Source organism: Vicugna pacos, chromosome 3 (assembly GCF_048564905.1).
Source record: "Vicugna pacos chromosome 3, VicPac4, whole genome shotgun sequence".
Classification (NCBI taxonomy): Eukaryota; Metazoa; Chordata; class Mammalia; order Artiodactyla; family Camelidae; genus Vicugna; species Vicugna pacos.
The window spans coordinates 23,281,579-23,303,740 of record NC_132989.1 but is presented as its reverse complement, the minus strand read 5'-3'; the positions used below and the strand labels follow the sequence as shown (position 1 = coordinate 23,303,740).

The window sequence follows — 22,162 nt, the reverse complement described above, 5'->3', positions numbered from 1 at the left end:
ATTATTATTTTATTTTATTTTATTTTATTTTATTTTATTTTATTTTACTTTTATAGAGGAGGTACTGGGGATTGACCTTATGCAAGCTAAGCATGAACTCTACCACTTGAGCTATACCCTCCCCTCAAGAGGACCACATTCTAAGCATCCCTCCCTCAGCCCTCCCCTTACCACCGGGTCAGGGGTTCCCTGTGCTGCAGCAGCACCCTGACCAGCACTATCCCACGATACTCTCTCCCGCAGACACAGGTCAACATTATCACCCTTCTTCAGTATCCCTACACCTGGCACAATGCCTGACATGTAACAGGTCTTCAGCACCTATCTATTGAACTAAACTCAAAAGATTTAAGAGCAGAGAAATGTTATACACAGTCTTTTTAATATAGTTGTTATCATTGTTGTGGATTTCCTTCCAATCTATGCCTTCCAGTGACAATATGCACATTTATATGCAATCATTTATATGATTGGTGTCCTTTTCTCCCTTACTTTTTATTTTTAAAATAAATATTTTATTTTGAAGCAATCACAAATCTACAGAAAAGTTACAAGTACACAGAACTTTTTTCCCTGAGCCGTTTGAGAGTAAATTGCCAACAGAATGCCCCATCACCCCCAAATATTTTAGTGTATTTCCTACAAACAAGGACAGTCTCCTACATAATCACAATGTAGTCATAAACATTAGGAAATTGATACTGTTATATTAATACCATATAATCCTCAGATCCCACCCAAATTTTGACAGTTGCCCCAATGATGTACATTACAGCAAAAGGGTCAAGTCCAGAATTACTCATTGTATCTCTTTAGTCTCCTTCAATCTGGAATAGTCTCTTAGTCTTCCCTATACTTTCTTGACCTTACCACTTTTAAAGGTTACTGTCCAGTTATTTTGTACAGTGTCCCTCATTTGTATTTGTCTGATGTTTCCTTGTGATTAGATTTAGCTCATGCATCTTTGGTGGGAATGTCACAGAAGCAGTGTTGTGTCCCTCTCTTTGCATCCTATCAACTGGTACACAATTTTTTTTCCATTAAACATTTTTTTAATTAATTTATTTTTTATTGAAATACAGTCACTTTACAATGTTGTGTCAACTTCTGGTGTACAGCATAATGTTTCAGTTATGCATATACATACATATATTCCTTTTCATATTCTTTTCCAATATAGGTTACTACAAGATACTGAATCTAGTTCCCTGTGCGATACAGTAGAAACTTGTTGTTTATCTATTTTAAATTTGTTAGTTAGTATCTGTAAATCTCCAACTTCCAGTTTATCCCTTCCCATCCTCTTCCCCCACTGGTAACCAGAAGTTTGTCTTCTATGTCTATGAGTCTGTTTCTGTTTTGTAAATAAGTTCATTTGTGTCAATTTTTTTAGATTCTACATATAAGTGATAACATATGGAATTTTTCTTTCTCTTTCTGGCTTACTTCACTTGGAATGATGATCTCCAGGTCCATCCATGTTGCTGCAAATGGCATTATTTTATTCTTTTTTATGACCATGTAATTCCATTGTATAAATGTACCACAACTTCTTTATCCAGTCATCTGTCAATGGACATTTAGGTTATTTTCATGTCTTTGCTATTGTAAATAGTGCTGCTATGAACATTGTGGTGCATGTGCCTTTTTGAATTAGAGTCCCCTCCAGATACATGGTGTATAATTTTGATTTGTTCTATTACCAAGGTATTCACTTGATCACTTCCTTAAAGTGTTGCCTACCAGTATATTAGTTTCCTGTGGCTGCATAACAAATTACCGTAAGCTATTGACTTAAAACAACAGCAATTCTTTCTCTCACAGTTCTGGAGACCAGAAGTCAAAGTCAAGGTTTAGCAAACCCATACTCCCTCTAGGATAGAAACCATTCCTTGCCTCCTCCATCTTCTGGTGGTTGTTGGGCATTCCTTAGCATTCTTTGATTTGTAGCTGCATCACTTCAAATCTGTCTCTGCCTTCAAATTGCCTTCTCCTCTGTGCGTCTTTTCCAAGGACACTTGTCATTGAATCTAGTGCCCATCGGGATAATCCAGGATGACATCCTCATCCTAAGATCCTTAGCTTAGTTATACCTGCAAAGCCTTTTTTTCCAAGTAAGCTAACATTCACAGGTTCTGGGGATTAAAATATGGACATACCTTTTTGGAGGCCACCATTCATGATTATAGCCAGCTTTCTCCATTTTTAGAGCTAGTCTTTTCCCCTTTGTAATTAATAAGTATTTTGTGGGGAGATACTTTGAAACTGTGTGAATATTACACATTAAAATCATCATTTATTATTTTGATGCTCAAATTGTCCCCTTTTTGGTCACCAGAGCCCTTTCAAGCTGACTTCTGTATCCTTTCAACATGTCTCTATCATTCTTTGAGCACTTCCTTACTTTCTGGGATGATGAGGTGTTCCAAGTTCATCTTGTGTTTTATCTGCCCTAGCCCTGGAAGCTATTTCTCCAAGGAGCTCTAGTTCCTTTTAGTGGTAAATGGTATTTAGAAACAAGATCCAGGTAGTGCATGTGCTCGTTGCTACTAGGAGGTAGCTTCTCCAAGGCCCTTCTCTGAAATCTGGTTTCCATTATCCCTACTGGATCACTCTCTTTGTAGTCAAGCTCCTGTGTCTGCCACCACCTTCACCTCACTTATGCCTTCCACCCCACACTCAGGCTCAGACCTTCCACGATGGGCCCTTCCCACACCATATTGATGCCTTCCTCACCCCTTGTGGGCCCTGACATCCTGCTCTGGGCTACTGTGCCCCTACTCCATAGGCACATTGCCAACCTTGTTCTGCCTCACCTTTAGGACTGAATTATGCCAGAAGTAAGGGAAAGAAAGAGGAAAATTTCCCCTTATTTTCAAATCATAAGCATTTTCTGCTGGCTCTCAGTCTTCACAGTGATCGTTTTTTAACAGCAATGTATTTACTATCTGTGATCAATTTAATCATCTCCCTGTTTTTGACATTTAGGCTACTCTCGTGTTTCCTTTTATGACTGATACTGTCATAAGCAGCTACAGACCTATCACAGTGATGTTGTTATTTTTGTTTGAGCCATTCCAATAGGTGTGTACTTTTTCATTGTTTTTTTAACAGTTTTATTGAGATATAATTAACATATTGCTCTAGGCTAAAGGTTTGTGTTCCCTCAAAATTTATGTATTGAAGACTCACAAACAGAAAACAAACTGTGGTTACTGAAGGGGAAGGGGGTGGGGGAGGGATAATTAGGAGTTTGGGATTAGCAGATACACATTACTATCTATAAAACAGATGAACAACAAGGGCTACTGTATAGCACAGGGAACTATATTTAGTATCCTGTAATAAACCATAATGGAAAAGAGTATGAAAAAGAATATATATATGTATAGCTGAATCACTATGCTGTACACCATAAACTAACATGACATTGTAAGTCAACTATACATCAAAAAAAATAATAGTATGTTGAAATCCTAACTCCCAAGTTAATGATACTAGGAGATAGGGCCTTTGGGAGAGAATTGGGTCAGAAGGATAGAGTCTTCATGACTGGGTTAGTGCCCTTTTATAAAAGAGACCCCCAGCTTGCCCCTTTCACCATGTGAGGATAGTGAGAAAGCACCATCTGTGAACAAGAAGTAGGCTCTTGCCAGACACCACATCTGCTTGTCTTGGACTTCCCAATCTCCAGAACTGTGAAAAATAAATCTCTGTTGTTTATAAACCGCTCAGTTCATGGTATTTTGGTATAGCAGCTCAAATACACTAAAACACATACTATACAATTTGCCCATGTAAAGTGTACAATTCAGTGACTTTTAGTATATTCAGACTTGTGTAACCATCACCACAATCAACTTTAGAACATTCTCAGTACCCAACAAAGAAATACTTCACCCCTTACAAACCTATAGCTTTTCATAAGAAGACTGGAAGTAGGGTCTGGTTGAGATGGGTAGCCCTTGCACTTGGCTTACCTCCAGTGATCCAGAGCTTAAGATGAGCCCCAAAAGTCACCAGCTATCAGACCTTCCCTGATGTGGCGACCTTCCCTAATGTGGCAACCTTCCACTAGCCTGCGCAGAATGTCCACACAAACCCTCTCCTTCAGCTCCCTCTGCAGGCTTCCTTCAGTGGGGACAGAACATCCGAAGAAGGGCACTCCTTGCCTTCATTAGACCAACAGGGCCACTTCCACTTCTCCTGGACAGCTGGAAAAGAGAAGTAACCCAGAGTAGAGAATTGAGTCGGGGCCTTCAGCCTGGAGGGGTAATGGTAGGGAGGACCCCAGAGTCTTTTCATCTTTGTTTCCCATATTAAAACCTCAAAAGCCAGGGGTTTTCTTCTCTGTGAAATAAGAGAAGATATTTGCTAATTTTAGTCCCTTGAACACATCTAAGATGCTCCATGACAACAAAAAGCCAAAAAAGAGACAGAAGGAGTCAGTGAACACTCATCATGGTTCAGAAGTGCCTTCACCACAGGTGAAGGATACTTGCTTACAAGTTTGCAGATCTAAGAACTAGGGTGGGAGATTCTTAGGTTCCAGTTCTATTCAGCCAATGTTTGTTCCCACCTGCTGCATAGTACCAGGCACTGTGATACTCTGGAACACAGAAAAGTATGCCTTGATGGGGTTCATAGGCGAGGAAGAAAAATGAGCCCCCACACTTGTAACATTAGACAAAGCATGACAAATGTCAGGAGTGTGGTAAACACTACTGCTATAGGGTTTAAGGAAAAGAAAGCAAGCTACTTAAGTATAGTGGGCTGAAGAATATATTGCTGGAGGAGGTGATGCTTGAACTAAGCTGTTAAAAGATGGTTAAGGGTCAGATGGTGGGAATAGGGGAAGGGCACCTCGTGACAGTGAAGGTGAAGATGGAAAAATGGGAGAAGGCTGGGACAACAGTCTGGTCCCAGAAGTTTCCACCCCTTATCCTTTCAGAAGTCCTTTAAGACATAGATGCAGGATTCATGAGGGAAGAAAAGGGAAGAATTATCCATCAGAAGGATCAGAAATTGGGCTTTTGGACCCAGGGACTGGAACCCCAGTGGTGGTGCCTGTGACAGCAATAGGACACATGGCTTGTGGAGGCAGGAGGCAAGCAGCAGTGACTGAAGCTCTGACTGTGGCAGAATCCAGACTCCCTCTGGCTGAGGTCTCAGTGGACCAAGGTGGGAGGTAGAGAACGACCAGAGCCTTTGATTACATTAGGAGAAGGACAGCCTCCTAGCTGGCTTCAAGGCCAGCCAGCCACTGATCTTACTCACTCTGCAGGTCAGATCAGCCGCCCGGTGACCAGGGATTAAGTGAGCTTGGAAGTCTGAGTGGGGTCCCTAAATGTCAGAGTGAGTAGCAGCTTGGCTGAGAGACAAAGAATCAGGGGTCTATATCTTGCCTCCTTGGATCAAATCACTGGGTAAGGGGAGTTCCTGGGAGGGGTCTCCTGGCCTCCAGACAGGAATAGAGGGTGGTGCATGCACAGCAAGGGACAGAATGAGGGGTGGCTGGTCCCATGGAGTTAGTTGGGACCAAAAATTATCCTTTATAATCTGTCTCTAGAGAGAGGAGGGACTGGTGGGCACTTTTTGTGACTTGTGTACATTAAAGCACACATTCTCAAATGAAGTTGCACACAAATGCAGAGACATAACAGAATTATATTTGTAAAAAACCAAAGGAGGAAAAACCAGAGAGAAAAGAATGCCTTGAATAGGAATGATAAACATAAAATTCAACACGATGTTTATCCCTAAGGTGAGAAGGAAAGGAGAGGTCATGGAGTGTGGGTTTTGTTTTATTTGTAATGTTTCAGTTCTTAAAATTTTTTGAAATAAATGTGACAAATTATTGAGATGAACAGAGCTGGTGGTTGGGCCAGAGAGATTTAGTATATTATAGTCTACACTTTTCAGTGTGTTTGATAAATTGCATTTAAAAAAATCGAAGCATAACTTCAGGAAATCAGTTGGGATGGAGAGCCAGCAAGTTCTGGTGGGGGGAGTGGTGGGGGAGGGCTGGGGGAGGGCGCTGGCCACGTGTCTGGGATCTGGTGGAGGAGGGAAAGGCTGGCAGGGCTGTGAAAGGAGGTGCCGAGGAGTCAGATCAAAGCACTATCAGAGTTAAGGGCTGGGCCCAGGGTAGTCCAGATGTTCACGGAAGTGAAAGCACGGGAGAGAGCAGTGAGGGTGTGTGTGCAGAGGGTGTGTGCCCTGTAAACCCCATAGACGTGGCAGCTCCGGGTAGGGACCGAGCTGGGGTGGTAGGCTCTCCTTTGCCCGCTGGCCACCAGTCCCCAGGGACCCTGCTGCCAGGCTGGACAATGCACCAGGTAGACTCTCGGCTCACCCTCTCCTGCCAGGCTGGTGTGACTCCCCACAGAGGCCCCAAGCCTTTCACCAGCCTATGCTTCCCTTTTCCTCTATACATCCGGAGCAGCTTCCCCACCCCCTGCCCTGGGAGCTCTGTGGCCTGGGCCCCAGAGAGCCTCAGACTTTCAAGCAGGGGTGGGGAGATGGGTATTAGGCTTTCCACGTGCCAAGGGGACAGGTGTTGGGGATGAGATGGGGTGGACAGTGTGACTCGGGAATTAAAGGGAGTGAGTTTGACCTGGCCAGCCTTTCCTGGACCCCAGTTGCCTACCCATGGGATAGCCAGGCTGAGGGCTCGGGGTAGGGGAGGGGCTCCACCCCAAGGGTCTGCTCCTCAAGGCCAGCTGGGAAAGGGAAGACTAGGGAGATAGTTTCTTAAGCCTGTGACGATCTCACCAGCTCTAGGGCTTACAGTTTGGAGGTTTTGCTACCTTAATGGCCATCCCCCCAACCCCCACTCGATACTTAGCCGGGTAGAGACGGACAGAAGCAGGGATCATGACCCTCAGCTTTTGACAGAAGAACGCTGGGAGCCTGAAAGAGGTAGAGGCTGGCATCTCTCCTCAGTCCTTCCTGGACAGAGCCAGGAATCCACACTGGCACTCCCTCCCCTCCAGAACCCTGAACCTTATCCTGAGGGAGAGGTTATGGGGTGAAGCATAGCTCTTGCCTTACCCCCAAGCCTCTGGGTTCATGCCTCCTCTTCCTCTCTTCCTCCCCTCAGAGTACCACCCCTCCTCCTACCATGTGTGTAAAGAGTAGTGGGAACCTAAGATGCAGAACACAATGACTCCCTTTTCCAGGACTTTAAGGAACAACTACTCACTGCACCCTGGCCAGGATGTGGGACAGCACCCACAGTGTGCTAACATTCTTAACTCAGGGCGTAGGATCTATTTAAGAATTTTGCTGGAGACCTGGGAAGAGAGAGCAATGGGAGGGGACTTGTGGGAAGGGCAAACTTTATATGCCAGACTGTAATGAAGCCCCTCTTTGTCCTTTTCTGAATGACTTTGTCTCCCTTTCTGTTTGTTTCCTCGGTCTTTGTCCCTCTATATCTGTTTTCTCTTCTGTCTGTTTTCCTCTCTCTTTCTCTTTGTATCTTTCTCTTTCTCTCTGTACCCCTCTCTGTCTTTTTCTTTTATTCTCTCTATTGGTATGTGTGTTTACCTCTGTATTTCTCTGTCTCTCTATTCTCTCTGCGTGTATCTTTACTCTCTCTCTACTTCTTGGTCTTTGTTCCTCTTTCTCTCTCTCCCTGAGGCTCTCTGTCTCTCTCTCGGTTCCCTTTGCGTGTCTGTCTCTCTCTATTTTGGTCTTTCTCTGTGTGCACATGCCCATGTCACCCTCTCCCTCTGTCACTTCTCTCCCAGGCTGGCCACCATCCCTGGCTTTCTCCGGCTGTGAACAGCTCAGTGGGGCAGGAGCCCCACAGGCAGCTTCCGGAGGTGCTGGAGGGGGCTTGGGAACCACCGCAAGGAGTCGGGCTGCCCCTGCTCACCGTCATTGTCGCCGTCTTTGTCCTGCTGGCAGTCTGCATCATCGTGGTAGTCCACTTTGGACCAATGCTACACAAGGGCCATGCCACTCTCCCCACGGAACCCCCATCCCCAAAGCCAGAAGGCGGCATCTACCTCACCCACTGGCGAGTGCTGGGCTCCCAGGACAGTCACGAAGGCACCCAAGGGGGACCTCCTGTCTCTGGCTCCTGCCCTGTGCCAGATGGGCCTAGATTCAGCATCGATGAAGTCACGTTTCTTTAGGAGGGAGACTTTGGAAAGTTGGCCTGACCTGGCTCAGAATGAGAAACTGGACAGAGAATTAGGGCAAAAGCAAATTGGGACCTAGGCATCGGAGCTTCAGAAGGGCGCACACAGACCCAGCTGGAGCTTCACTTTCAACAGAATATTTATAGAGAAACCCCTGATGTGGACAGGAGAAATAAAAGAGGCTTGAGGCCCTGACCAGAAACATGCTGTTCTGGGCATTCCCAGCGCCCAAGGCTACCCTTACAAAGCTAATTCCTCCTCTTTAGGGATCACCAGACCCCCAAACCTCTTTCTCTGAGTTCCTACTCCCTCCTCCACCCCTAAGCTCCTCCCGTTTTGGTGTAAAAGTGAGTCCAGCTTGGAAGATTCCACTACCCACCCTGCCCCTATGCAGGGATGTCAGAGGCTGCCAGTAGAACACCATGGAGAACCAAGGCAAAGAACCCAGGGGTCTGCCTTCTCTGGGACTCAGGAAAGGAAGGAAAATCTGTTGCCCTTCATCAACTGGGCGACATTCCGTTGGCTTCCAGGGCTCAGGCTTTGCCAATTATTTCCAAAGCTCTTAAAAGCCTCAAGCACTAATTATATCTCTCCAAATTGTTTTTGAATGGTCCCCACTATCTTGGGGCAAGACTCTGTCTTGCCTTCCCAGGATGGGATGGGGGTAATTGAGGGGCTCTCATTACTTCCCATTTTCCATGTGCATCAGTCTGCTGTAACCAGCCCAGAATTTACCCCAGGGCACTTCCCAGATCCAGAACCTTCTAGCTGGTGGGAAAACAGAAAAGGAAAAGGAGCTCCATGGGGCCTGTGTTGAGAAAGGAAGGATTGGAAAGAGCACCTGCAAAGGGAGGGACATGAAGGTTGGGAAGGTGCAGGAGGCCAGGAAGGCAGAGCTGAGCCTCCCAGTGACTCTCTGGAAAAGTACCCATTTCCCTGACATCTTTGAACCTCACTTATGTGAAGCCAAGAACATACAGACAGACATTTATGGAGGGACTTCTGGGTGCTTTACACTGGGAAACACCTGAGGGCAACAAGTCAACCCTGGGGATTGCCCTCGGTGAGACCTCAGCACAGTCAAGGAGGCTGGGAAATAACAGAAGATGGAGAGGAACAGAGATGAGGATTGTAATGTGTGCAGAGGACTGGCTTGCCTCCTTTGGGACTGGTAAGAGGAAGCTATAATGCTAATAGCTGCTCCTTCTTATGGGCCTGCTATATGCTGGGCTCCAGGCTCATCCTGGACAAACAGATACTATACCGTTCACTCCTCGTAACAATCTTGGGAGGAGGAGCCACTGCTATCTCTATTTTATGACTGGGGATATCAAGACACCCAGGAGGACACAGGTACTAAATGGTGTAGTCAGAATTTGAACCTGAGGCTGTCAGACCTCACAGTCTGGGTACCAATTTGGGTGCTGGAAGGATGGGGGAAGGTCATGTTGGGGAGACCCTTGATTCTGGGCTGGTTTCTGGGTGTGATGTTGGAGGATCCTCAGGCCTTAGGGGCAGAATTGCTGGCGTAGCGGGGGAGGGGACCCCATGTCTCTGTCATCCTTAGGGGCAGTGGGTTCCTTCTGGCAAATGTGTGTCTGGGTATGGAGTCTTTCTCCACAGTAATGCACTCAGAAATTCATACTGAGCATTTGTGACAAAAACAAAAGTTGGAGGGAGGAAATAAGTCCTGGGTGGAATTAATGGAACTGGCAGAAATGGGCTGTCTGGCCTCCCAGATGGGGGCAACTTTGCCACCACAGTGTTGTTGCAGTGGCCCAGTTCTGACAGTGATGGCATAAGGTATATGGCAGGTGGCTGGCTGTGTTATCCAAGGTCCCCAGGGTGTATCCCATCACCTCACACAAACTCTCATCCTCTGCTTATCCAGGGACTCTCATCCGGGATCATTTATTCAGTGGCCTGCTTCTTTGAGCAGCCCCTTGTCCAGGACGTAACTGTGTACCCCTCATGGCATTTGTGTGCTGGCTCAGCACCACCCCCCCAGTCTCCCAAGCCTCCCACTGGAGACAAGGGCACTAAAAGGGCAGTGGAGTGAGGGTTGCTGCCCAACTCTATGCCCTCAGTCCACTGGTTGACTCCGTCTATAATGAATTGCTAGCCACCACCCCACCACCTTGTACTAGGATGAGGGGGGGTATAAGGAAGTATGTCTGTGCAAGCAGATTTGGACATTGCAGATAATAAAGGCCAATTGCTTGTTTCAGTCAGAGTCTGACCAGAAAAAGATGACATACTTCTGTAAGTAATCTGAGGAGTGTTTAAAAAGAGACTGCTTAGAAAGGGCAGGTGTAAGGAAACCACTAGGGAGAGCAAGTGCTCCAGGATGAGTATCAGTGAGGGGCCAGTACCACTGCTGGGCCTGAAGGGGCATGGGGAGGAGGCACTTAATGAGACCTGGAGATAAACAGGGCTACTGAAATGGTTCTCGAGCTGTAACTTTAGGTCTAGAGATGCAGAGCTCACAGTGACCTTGATACCGCAGGGAGGGAGCTAGGGGCATAAATACCCTTATCCTCCTCTTCTCCTCCCTCCCCCAACTAGGGCTCCCCACTGATTGAACATGATCAGAAGCCAGAGGACCAGGGAGCTTGTTGATGCCATAGGGAGGCAGGGAGAAGTGGAGAGTAGGTCTGAGGGTTAAATGGAAGACACCTGGAACATCCTTTTTGTTTACTGGGCATTTAGAGCCTACAGAAAACTTCCAGATAGCTGTAGCCCTCACAACACCCCTGTGAGGTAGGTGAGGCATTTCATAGATGAGGACATTGAGGCCCAGAGAGGTTAAACAATTTGCCCAAGGTCACAGGATTCTTCTTGAGATGCCAAGTCCAGGGACCTTCTCTGAGAGGCCCCCTGTGGGAGGAAATGGCTCTGCTGGGCCTCCAGCTGCTGAAGAAATCCCCTAAACCAGAGTCTTGGGAATGGCTGGGGGCTCAGGCAAGGTAACCCTGGGCCTCAGAAGACATCTGTGCGGAGCGGGAGAGGCTGTTCCATGCCACTGATAAGGAGCTCAGGCTCTTGGGACAGCCTGGAAAAACTGGGCACCACTGAGGTCCCAGCGCTTCCCATGGTAACCTCCCTTTCCTCCTGACGAAGGTGCTGGATAATCTCCTGTGACAGGGAGAAGCTGCTTCCCTCTGCCGGTTCTGGAATAAGCATGGGGGAGGTAAGCGAGGGGGGTGAGAACCTTACACATTCTCCCTCTGACACACCCAGACAACTTGCTAGGCATCCTCCAACCCTCCCTCTCCTCCACCTCCCTGCACCTTCTCCCCACCCCCAGCCATTAGGGCTATAGTTTCATGAAAAACTAGAGCTAGAAGGGATTTTAGAGATAAGAGAATTCCACCCTCTTGCTTTTAGAGGTGATGCTCAGGCAGGGGCAGGGACCTGCCTGAGGTCACACAGCAAGGAAGTGGCAGAGCTGCAGCCCTGGTCTCTTGGCTCCTGGCCTGTGGCTCTTCTGCTTCTTCTGGGATCCCTAGATAAAGTGAGGGCCCCTAGAGCCCACCTCTTCACCCTCCACCCAGGACACATAGCCAAAGATCTTAGAAAGCAGTCAAGTATCCCCTCTCCCAAAGGGAGAAGAGGCAGGGCTTGAATGCCTGGACCACTTGGGAAGGCCCAGAGCATGGTTCTGCCATATCTCTTTCTGACCCCCTGGGAGACCCCTGCGACCCCTGACTCTTCTCCAGCTTATCAACCCCTCACCCTGGTAGACAATGAGGCGGCAGTTGTTCTGAGACGCGGGGGCATCTGCCAGGATGTCTTCCAGCGTCCGGCAGAAAAGTTTGGCCTGCTCAAGACGATCCTCCCGGCTAAAGCCAGCTTGGCCATGCTGTGACATGGCAAACAGGGTCTGCAAGGGGGTGGCATACTCCAGGATACAGATGCCTGCCTGGAGGAGGTAAGAGGAAGACCAGACTCAACCAGGGACCAGGCAGATAGGCTCTGTACCCCAGTGCCACTGCTCAGTCTGTAGAGATGGAGTCCTGGGAGGTGGCCACCTGATGGAGGTCTGTGCTTTCTAGTTGGCCTTTGTCTCTGACACCCAACTCCTGAAATTAGGGCCAGGGCTGTGTTCAATTTACCCTTCCAAGATCCTCCTAAGATTCCCAGAGCTAGGCCCACTGAGCTAGGCTGTCAACTCCTCCAGCTGGAAGTCAAGTCTGGGGACTGGACTCTGGAGTTCAACCCTGGCTGAGTTCCCCCCAGCCCATGTGAAATCCTTCAGACATCCGCATGGATGTCAAAATCCTCATAGCCTTCATCTAGGGCAGCTTTACTGTCAAGAACATGGTATACTCAGGTTGAAATAGTCCACTTTCTTGCTGGTTCTCTGAGTTTCAGTTTTCTCTTCTGTAAAGTAGGGATCATAACAGTCCCTACCCAACAGGGTGGTACTGTGGATTCAATGAGGGGGTCAGATGAAGCACTGAGAACACAGTAAGTACTCAATAAGCGTTAATGATCATTATCATCAGAGCTCAATCTTGCCCAGCCCTGGGACCAACTGGAGAAACTGAGGCTCAGAAAAGGGCAGTGAATTTTTATCAGTGCTTGGCCAGGGCCCAGAGTTCTGGTCTCTGGGCCTGATTGCTCCCGGCAGTACCCACTTGCCTGCACGCTCACCTGCTGCCCGTTCTCCAGAAGCTCATAGATGCTGTTGGTGTAAACCCGACCCTTGATGCCGGCACGGTCAGTGCTTTGCTGAGGCAGCTCGTTCAGGAAGCGAATGTTGGGGTCAGCCATACTTAGGTCATCAGGCACCCCACAGTCCAACGGGAAGAGGATGTGCAGCCGGTGGCTCCCTGGGCCCCGGAGCACGTTGTTGTGGAACCGGTTGTAAGTCTGGATCCGGGCCTGGAGCCCTGGGGTGGAAAGGCCCAAGAAGTCATTCCCACTAACCCTGTCTTCCACCCAATCCAGGACAGAGACCCAGGTCATCGGTTCCCTCAATGTGCGGGTGCAAGAGAACCAAGGGGCCAATTCACTCTCATTGCCAGGAGGCCAGGAGGGGCAGAATGTCTGGTAACCCTCCCACCTTTCCACCTACCCCCCCACACTTCCTCCCATCACTTGTCCTTTGTCCAGATTTCTGTCAGCCCCACTCCTTCCTACCACAGCCTTCAGGGCTCTGAGAGGAGGCAAAGCCCTAGGAGGTTACATTCCCAGCAACCCCAGGTACACTGATCTAGGCCTCTAGGGGAAGCCCTGGGATCAATGGGAGGTGGCAATAAGATATGGGAGAAACATAGCCTTGGCCGGCAAGTCAGGGGAATGAGACATGACCCATGGGCTCCCAGTGGGGTAGTCAAGGGTCCACGCTCTAGACAGACCTGAGTTCAAATCCTGTCTCCTCTCATTAAACTGTGTGACTTTGGACAAGTCACTTTATCTCTCAGAACAGTAATTTTCTCATCTCTAAAACAGGCTTGATGATTATCCCTTCCTCACAGTGTGTGAATTAGAAGAGAAAATGCACATGAAGGGTACAAAGCATGAATATTTAAAAGAATTCATGGGTGACTTTGGACAAGTTACTTAATGGATCTAAGCCCGAAATTTCTTTCTATAAACCAGGTATAATAATAACCTTCATGCCTACAGGATTGCTTTGGGAATCAACTGGTTTGTTAGACATGAAAATGCTTTCAAAAATACAGCAAGTTTTGGAAAGAGGTTGTATGTTTTACTGTCTGTCTTGCAGATCTGGAAATGGGGGCAGAGAGGATGGCCCACCTGGCAGGATCAGCCGCAGGTATCCAATATAGTATGACCAGGCCAGCCCATGGGCCACGTTGAAGTTCCTTGTTTCACAGAGCGCAGAGACCTCAGCCGGGGCCAGGCCCTGAAGATAGCAGGGTGGGGCTGGGGGCCTCCAGGAAGGACAACCAGAGCCCGCCTCCTCTAAGATTTCCCAACTTGCTGCCAGCTGGCTCCCTTTTCTGCCACTGCTGAACCCAGAACATCATAGGCCCCACCTCTAAACTAGTCCCACTTCCAGTACTGAGCTAAGACCAGATCACACTAGCCACACCCTCCCCTTGAGGACCCTCCACCTCCCACTGTGTCATACCTGGAGGCCCAGAAGGATGTTTAGTGCCTGTGAGATGCCCAGGAGGGCAAACATCCAAGTGAAGGGCAGGCCAGTTGTGTTTGGGAGGGAGAAGTAGAAATAGCAGGACAGCAGCAGCAGGGCTCCGCAGCGGATAGGGCAGCCCAGGCAGGCTCGCACAGCCTTCCACGAACTGCCCTGGTACCTGCAGATGACAGCCAAGGCCAGGATCCCAGCCCTCCTTAGCCACAGAGATTCAAGGAGGGGCAAGGCTGAGGGTTGAGGGAGTGAGACATGTTGGGTGCCTAATCGCCATGGGTACTGCTGGGAGTCACCTGGAGTGGACGTGGTATAGCTCCTCGGCCAGACTGCAGACCCCCTTGAACAACAGTCCCATCTGCTGGGAGGCCAGGTGGAACACCAGCCACTGGAGAGTGTAGTCTGGCAGCTCCCCCAGTCCCCATAGTACCACCAGGCAGGTACCTAGCAGGACTAAGGCTGCCTTCTGGGCTCTGTGACCCCTGGGCTGTGGGATGGACGGATGCAGGCTGGAGTGGGGCATCTGTGGGTACCAAGAAATCCACTGTTGTGCTCTCCTCACTCTCATACCGTTCCGGGACTGAGGTACTTCCCCTAGCTCTGTGTTTCCCTAGTGCCCAGCCATACCCAGAGCCTGGACTTGGAGACACCTCTAGTGGACAGACTGGGCATACAGCATCCCAGAACTCACACCCGGCAGAGAATTGTTGAAAACAGAACTGATGGAGAAAGAAATGAAGGTGCCCCACATACACACCTCACCCAACCCCAGTGAGACAGCAAATGTGGTGAAGAAAGAAGATGAAGACTATCCCAGACCCAGACCTGAAAGTGTTCTGTGAGGTACTACCCACCAGGGGACCCTTGGGACCCGGGGCTTCCCTCTCCCCACAATCCACCCCAAGAAGGACCTTAGTCAGCAAAGCTGAAAACCACAGTGCAGAGGGTGGGGGCAGGGCACCTACCTCTCTGTCCGCAGGGGCCTCAGCCTTGGAGCTCTGGCTGGGCTGCTCCTGATCTTACCTTCTGTCTCCCAGACCACAGGTTGTTTCTAGAAGACGACAGGGAGAGAAGGCCCAGCACAATGGCCTCTCAGGGTGCAGCCTAAAAATGAAAGTTTAAAAACAATTGATGCTTTCTCCACAACCCTCCAGCCCTGGAATCTCACCAGACCACAGTTCAGAGTGCTAGCTGGGGAGGAGGTTATTTCCTGCCCCTCAGGGAGAGAGGAAGAACCCTCCTACCAAGGCCCTGGTGAGCCCCGCCCACGTCTGGGGGTGAGGGAGACAGCTTGAGAAGGCCCCCTTTCTGTTGCCCACTGCTACCCTCCAAACCAAGGGTTTCAGAAACTCCCTCACGCCCCCTGCAGCCACAACCCTGAACATCAGCTTCCCCTCACGCCCCCACAACCAAACACGCTCTAACAACACCCACGCGGGATTTCACGCACCCAGCTAAGCACGCACACTGCACCGTGCTGCCCTGCCTGATTGGTTTATTCTGATTTCCAGATGCAGATCTCCTTTTTCTGAAGACTGCAATATCAGGCCGGAGGCGGGGAAAATGAACAGTTATTTCCTGTAACAACAGCCTTTGAGTAAAAAGCTTTGTGCGAGCAGAAGGCCTGCAGAAGAGCGGGGTTTCTAGTTCTCCACAGGAAGTGGCAACGCTTGTTACTTCTCTGAGAGAACGTGGTGCTTCCAGCCAAAAAGGCAGTTGTGTGGATAATGATGATAATAATAATAATGATAATAATAATGTGCTTACCATGCTCCAGACGTTATGCCAAGTATTACATATATTGTTTCACTTAATCTAGGTGGGTCCAATACTATCCTCATTGTACAGATGGATAATCTGAGGCTCAGTGAGGTGAATTAACTTACCCCAGTCCCATGGCTAGTGAATGAGGGCGTGAGGACATGAAGCCAGGTGGGTTGCTCCAAAGCCCAGCTAGTTCTGCGGCTTGATTTCCTGGAAAGGGGTGGGCTGTGGTGCCAGGATCAAGTTTCATGCCTGCATTTTTCCCTGGGGTGGGGTGGGGAGTGTCTCTGGCCGCTCCCTGGCAGACTGGTAAGATGATTGGATACGAGGAGAGGGCAGGCCTGGGAGTGGGACTGGGGTGCCAGCGGCACCCCAGCATGCATCCATTTGTGTCTGGGCCAGAGGGTCCTTGTCTAAACCCTTCCCCATGTCACAACCAGACACAAGGAGACACACCACATTCGTGGATGCCACTGGCCTCTCAGAAGCAAGGAGGCTTCCTGAAAACGCTGTCATTTTTAAAAATAATTCACTAAAAATAAAGGGAATTCCCTGTACTTTCTCTCCCCTAATACTGGTGCACCAAGGGACCCCCTCTGGTGGCAAGGGCTCAGCTGCCTCAAAACCAAAGAAAGTCAAGGTTGCCAGAGAAAAGGGCTGAGTAGAGTCCTCCTGGAGTGGCCAGCTCCACACCTGCCCCAAGGTCCCGCTGTGCCAAGCAGCCTCCAGCCTCCAGTGTCCAGCACCACCACCCCTGCCAGTTCCACTGCTCCACACTGGTCATCATTTCCCCTGAACCTGGTCTTCATCTCTGCCCCCTTCTCCTGGAGGAGGACTATTTTATAGGTCAGTTTGGCATTATGCATCAGAAGCCTTAAAAAATACATAATCATAGACCTAGCAATCCACTTCTGGGACTCCTTCAGCAAGAAATAATCAGACAAGGCAACAAAGATGCCCATTTTTCAGATGTTTGTGACAGTGTTGTTTACACCAGAGAAAAACTGAAAACTAAATGTCTGACAATAGGAGACTGGTTACCTAAATCGTGGTTCATCTTACCATAGAATTTTGGATAGCCACTAAAAATGATGATGTAATTTTGTATTTATTGACTCTTAAATATGCTTAATATATGTTTCGTATTGGAAAAAAGCAGAGTACAAAACAGTATAATTGTATTTTAAGGATTATACATTGCATGAAGAAAGATGTGGAAGGCTATATGATATAAAACAAAATGCTAACAATGATTACTCTGTATAGTGGAAATATGGGTGATTTTTAGGATATTTCCCCTCTTTGCTCATTATGTTTCCTACAGTTTCTTTTTGAGTTACTGACCATGGATTTGTTGTTTGATACTTAGGGTATGCTGTGAAGAGAAAAAAATCCTCACGTTGCCTCTACTTTGGGGTCTCCTTGCCATCTGCTGCCTGCTGCTGCTCTGGGCTCTTTTCCCTGAGTTTGAACCTGCTCTGAAGGAGACCTTGCAGGAGGCATGAGGGTCAGGTCATTCAGGAAGAGTAAAATGTGGTCTGATTGAGAGGAATGAGAGAGGCCAGGGAGGCAGGGAGGCCATCAGGAGGCTGGAGGGTTCGGGGCCAAGTCTGACTGCAGAGAAGGCCACTGAGGTAGCAGAGGCCTTACCGTCTAGGCCTTCAAATGCCAGGCCAGGATTTACGGCACACCTTTTGTGCACACAGTCCACACAGGTGTGTACTGACTTCCTGCTGTGTGTCAGGGACAGTGCTGGTGAAGGTGTCAGGCCAGGCCCTGTGGTCATGACACCTACAGCTGGGCAGGGGCAATGGGCACCACATCACTGTACAAGTAAGTAATTAACTGCAGAGATACTGAGGGCTTCGAAGAATGCATTCCTGTTGCTGTTCTGAGGGGAACCTAGGAAACCCACGTCCAGATTTCCCTAAAGGAGTGACATTTAAGCTGAATTTGGCAGGACCAAGAGAGAGAAGTTGTGGAGGAATGTGATCTAGAACATTCGGCACACAAAAAGATCCTGGGGTGGGAAGGAGCTTGGCCTGTAGGGAGGAAATAGAAATGGCTGGTGTGGCTGGAGCATGTAAGCATGTTGGGGGCCTGCATTAGAGTCCTAGGACAGCTGTGACAAAGGACCACACATTCGGTGGCTTAAAACGATAGACATTTATTCTCACAGTTTGGGGGGCCAGAAGTCTGAAATCATGGTGTTCGTAGGCCCGTGCTTCCTCCGAAGCCTCTAGAGAAGGATCTTTCCTCACCTCTTCCACTTTCTGGCAGCCCCAGGCATTCCCTGGTTTGCTGTTGTACCGCTTCTGCCTCCATCATCACGGTGTGATCTTCTCTCTGCCTGTCTCTGTCTTCACATGGCATTTTCTCTTCTTGTAAGGATACTAGTCACATTGGATTAGGGCCCACCCTAATGACCTCATTTTAACTCAGTTGCTTCTGCAAAGTGACTGTCTCCAAACAAGGTCACATTTGCAGATACTAGGGGTTGAGACTTAAGCATATCTTTTGGAGGGACACAGTTCAAACCATAACAGGGTCAATGGTATAAGAAAGGGTACTCGAGAGTGGGTTTGAGGCTGTGGGCTGTGGCCAGGTCCTCAGGGAATGGGGAGTGTCACAACAGCTGCACAGATGGAATTGTCTTCACCAGCTGTGCTATTGGTCAAGGTCTTTGAGGCTCTTCAGACTAATCATCCAGCATCCAAGGAGGAAGTTGAAGACCACAGAGGGAAGCTGGGCCCAAGTTTCAGATGACCCAGCTCATAGACTGCTGCTCTCAGGCCAATGTTGCTGAGTGCCAACACTCTGTTTCACAGCTAGCTGGCTTCAGGGGCATCCCCCTCACTTTCTGATAACTGCTTCTTCCCTCCAGATAGCCCGGAAGTGCTGGTCTGGGATGGCTCTCGTTTCTATTTCCATCTCCATTTAGGCTTCCACGGGTCTTCCTGAAACTTATCATAGTGTTTCTGGGAGCAAAATAAACCCTAAGCACTTGTTCAGTGGACATGGGCCTGGGACAGAGCGTGGATGGGATAGGAAGGTTTCTGGTATCTAAAGAGCCATGCTTTTGCCTCCACGTCTTTCATAGTTAAAAGTCCCTGATTTCCATGTATAAAGGTCCCTGAATCCTGCTAGGGCAGGGACATTTGGGGGATTTTAATATCAGCTTATCATGGTGCACCTGGGATCCAGTCTGGCCTCTGCCTTTCCTTGCTGTGTGACCTTAGCCCAGTTATTTAACTTCTTTGATAGTTTCCTAAAATAGGAATGGCAATACCTTTTATATCATAAAATTGCCAAGAGACTGAAAAAAATAATGTGCTTATAGAACTGACTCGTTTAAGTTCTCAGTAACTGTTAACTGTAATCACCACCACCATCATCATCATAACTTTCACAATCTCACTCATAGGGTTGCCAGCCTCTGTTATCTTGGCCTCTTCCACAAGTTCAAGTCACCTCTCCAGCAGACACAGAGACTGGATGTCCCATCCATGGGTGGTTCTGAATCTAACCCCAGCCACTTCCTTGTTTTCATTTTATTGCCCCCTCACAGAGATAACTAGTGTGGCATGGTCTTTCCTGGACAATAACCTAGTAGATGTGACAGAAAAAAAGGGGCTGGATGATGCATGATTAGGGATAGGGAAGTGCAGCTGGTGGACCTACTGTATCTTCAAGGAGTAAATAATGGACCTACATTCTCCTAGAAGAGGGTATTCATCATGATAGAGAGATCTACAGTTTTTTTTTAGTTTTTGATAACAGCCTTATTGAGATATAATTCACATACCATATGACTCACTTATTTAGTGCACAATTCAATAGTTTTTAGTAGATTCACATAGTTGTGCAACCATTACCACAAACAAATTTAGAACATTTTCATAACCTCAAAAAGAAATCCTATAGCCATCAGGCCCACCACACCCCCAGGCAACCACTAATCTACTTTTTGTCTGTACAGATTTGCCTGTTCTGGACATTTCATGTAAATGGAATCATACAATATGTAATTATGTCTGTCTTGTGCTTTAGAGGTTCATCCATATTGTAGCAAGTATCAACATTTCATTCCTTTTTATTGCTGAATAATATTCCATTATGTAGATATACCACATTTATATACCTATTAATTGAAGACATTTAAGTTATTTCCACTTTTTGGCTATTGTGAAGAATGCTGCTGTGAACATTCATGTACAAGAGTTTATATGGACATATATTCGCATTTCTCTTGAGTATGCATACCTGGGGCTGGGGTTGCTGTGTCACATGGTAACTCGATGTTTAAACTTTTGAAGAACCACCAGACTGTTTTCCAAAGTGCCTGCGTGATGCTACATTACTACCAGCAATCTATGAGAGTTCTAATTATTTAGGCCGTAGCCAATGTTTGTTTATTTTCTGTCCTTTTGATTATAGCTGTCCTGGTGGGTGTGAAGTGGTATTTTATTGTGGTTCTTTTTTTTTTTTTCCTGGCTTGGGAGGCAATTAGTTTTATTTATTTTTAATGGAGGTACTGAGGATTGAATTTAGGGCCTCCTGCATGCTGAGCATGCTCTCTACCACTTGAGCTATACTCTCCCCTCTTACTGTGGTTCTGATTTGCATTTCCCTGATGACTAATGATGTTGAGTGATCCAAGAGAGAACCTCCTTTCAGGAAATAAATAGTAGGGAGGGTATAGCTCAAGTGGTAGCGTGCATGTTTAGCATATACAAGGTCCTGGGTTCAATCCACAGTACCTCCTCCAAAAGTAAATAAATAAATAGGCCTAGTTACCACCCCCCCAAAAAACAACAGCAAAAAAATTTAAATCAAGCATTACATAAAATAGTAATTAGCCATCATCTATACAAAGTAACTTTAGATTCTCATTTTGTTTATCATATTTGTAAATTTTTATTACAATGAATACATATTGCTTGTGTAATCAGAACTGAGAAAAAAAGTTAATAAGCAAGAGAACAATGAAACTATCGCTCAATCTGAGGTTCGTTAACTCAGCTGTGGGATCCCTTGGTGGGGCTACTCTGGCTTCTTAGCAGTTTGAGTGAAGAATCCTTGAGGGCTTCAGAGGACCGTGAGGATGCCGAGTCCTCATCAAAAGTCTGCTGCCTTCCTGGGCTGTGTTCACAGGAATGGAGTACATTTCTGCATCAAGGAAGGTGACCTCATATTTCCCCCAAATGCCACATCACACCTAGGCATTGGACACTGGTGTCCAGAAGTTACTGAAGGGCCCGAAGTTGTCTTCTATTTGGGTTTCTTGTCTCACAGCCCTTTCCTTAGTTGTGCACTCCAACAAGACTGGGCCTTGTCAGCCCCCAGATACTCCATGCTCTCTTTCATGGCCTATATAGCTCTTCCTGTCCCCTCTTCTGTCCCTCAAACACCTTATCCCTCCCCATGATGCTGCATTTTCCAATGAGTAGACTAAGGTCAGGGTACCAGCAAAGCCTCCCAGTTTTTGATAAAAATGTTGACATTTGAATGGCATCAAAGTTGCTCACCCTTTGCTTGACCACAAGAAGATCTCAGGAAGTCCTTCCAGGCCCCACGCTGGGTGAGGGCCTTGCCTCCTGCTCTATGGCTGCCCAGATCTCTATTTGGCCTATGCGAGCTTTATCATTACTGCTGGTTTGGTTGTTGGTTTCTTGCACAGACTACAAGCTATGGGAGGACAGGTTTCAACCTTGCTTGCTCTCCGCTGTGCCCCCAAGATCTGACACACAGTAAAAACTCTGTACATAGACATGAATGATGAATAAACAAATAAACTCAGAAGACCTCAGTAATCTTTTCAAATATCTGAAGTGCCATATGGGGCAGAAGAACCTTCCTCTTTTTCCTTATGGAAGACAGAATGAGAACAAATCAAAGTGAATGTCAAATTTTGGTTCTAAATCAGGAAGGATCTGCTAATAATATAGGCTGCCTGTGGGATACTGAGCTATGGTCACCAAAGGGTTTTACATGAAGCCTGGTGGGTTCTCCATGAGGGATGGGCTATAAATAGAAATTCCAGACTGAACAGAGGTTATGAGTTCCCAAGATCCCAAGCAAGCTGTGCTGTTGAGGAAATCATGAAGGTGTCTTTCTGATGGGAGAGGGT

At 47.6% G+C, this 22,162-nt stretch overlaps 2 protein-coding genes across 9 annotated transcripts in view; one reads left to right on the top strand and one right to left on the bottom strand.

Annotated features, from left to right (window-relative positions):
• Positions 1-16,026, top strand: part of SMIM33 (small integral membrane protein 33) — a 29,186-nt gene extending 13,160 nt beyond the window's left edge. The window contains exons 3-7 of the mRNA XM_072952279.1: positions 7,752-11,337; positions 13,882-13,932; positions 14,883-15,111; positions 15,306-15,522; positions 15,780-16,026. Coding sequence (XP_072808380.1) covers positions 7,752-8,141 — 390 coding nt within the window. The 3' untranslated portion in view covers positions 8,142-11,337; positions 13,882-13,932; positions 14,883-15,111; positions 15,306-15,522; positions 15,780-16,026. The remainder of the gene's footprint in view (positions 1-7,751; positions 11,338-13,881; positions 13,933-14,882; positions 15,112-15,305; positions 15,523-15,779) is intronic.
• On the bottom strand, positions 10,829-16,244 carry STING1 (stimulator of interferon response cGAMP interactor 1). 8 transcript variants are annotated; one of them, XM_015239504.3, is made up of 8 exons: positions 16,155-16,244; positions 15,234-15,372; positions 14,565-14,791; positions 14,251-14,434; positions 13,914-14,022; positions 12,804-13,042; positions 11,883-12,069; positions 10,829-11,317 (listed from the first exon to the last, which is right to left on the bottom strand). In XM_015239504.3, the coding sequence occupies exons 3-8, from the start codon at positions 14,789-14,791 to the stop codon at positions 11,127-11,129; spliced, it is 1,137 nt and encodes a 378-aa protein (XP_015094990.1). In that variant the 5' UTR covers positions 15,234-15,372; positions 16,155-16,244; the 3' UTR covers positions 10,829-11,126. The 8 variants fall into 8 exon arrangements, with proteins under 8 accessions (XP_015094990.1, XP_015094991.1, XP_072812814.1 ...); XM_015239505.3 differs by lacking the exon at positions 16,155-16,244 and adding an exon at positions 15,719-15,770; XM_072956713.1 differs by lacking the exon at positions 16,155-16,244 and adding an exon at positions 15,513-15,660.
• Between the last annotated feature and the right edge of the window lie 5,918 nt (positions 16,245-22,162).

Coding starts and splice junctions, on each gene's coding strand:
- STING1 (XM_015239504.3), bottom strand. CDS start 14,791: ATGCCCCACTCCAGCCTGCATCCGTCCATCCCACAGCCCAGGGGTCAC. Junction 14,023..14,250: donor ACATCCTTCTGGGCCTCCAG/GTATGACACAGT, acceptor TGCTATCTTCAG/GGCCTGGCCCCGGCTGAGGT. Junction 13,043..13,913: donor CCTGCGGCTGATCCTGCCAG/GTGGGCCATCCT, acceptor TTTCCACCCCAG/GGCTCCAGGCCCGGATCCAG.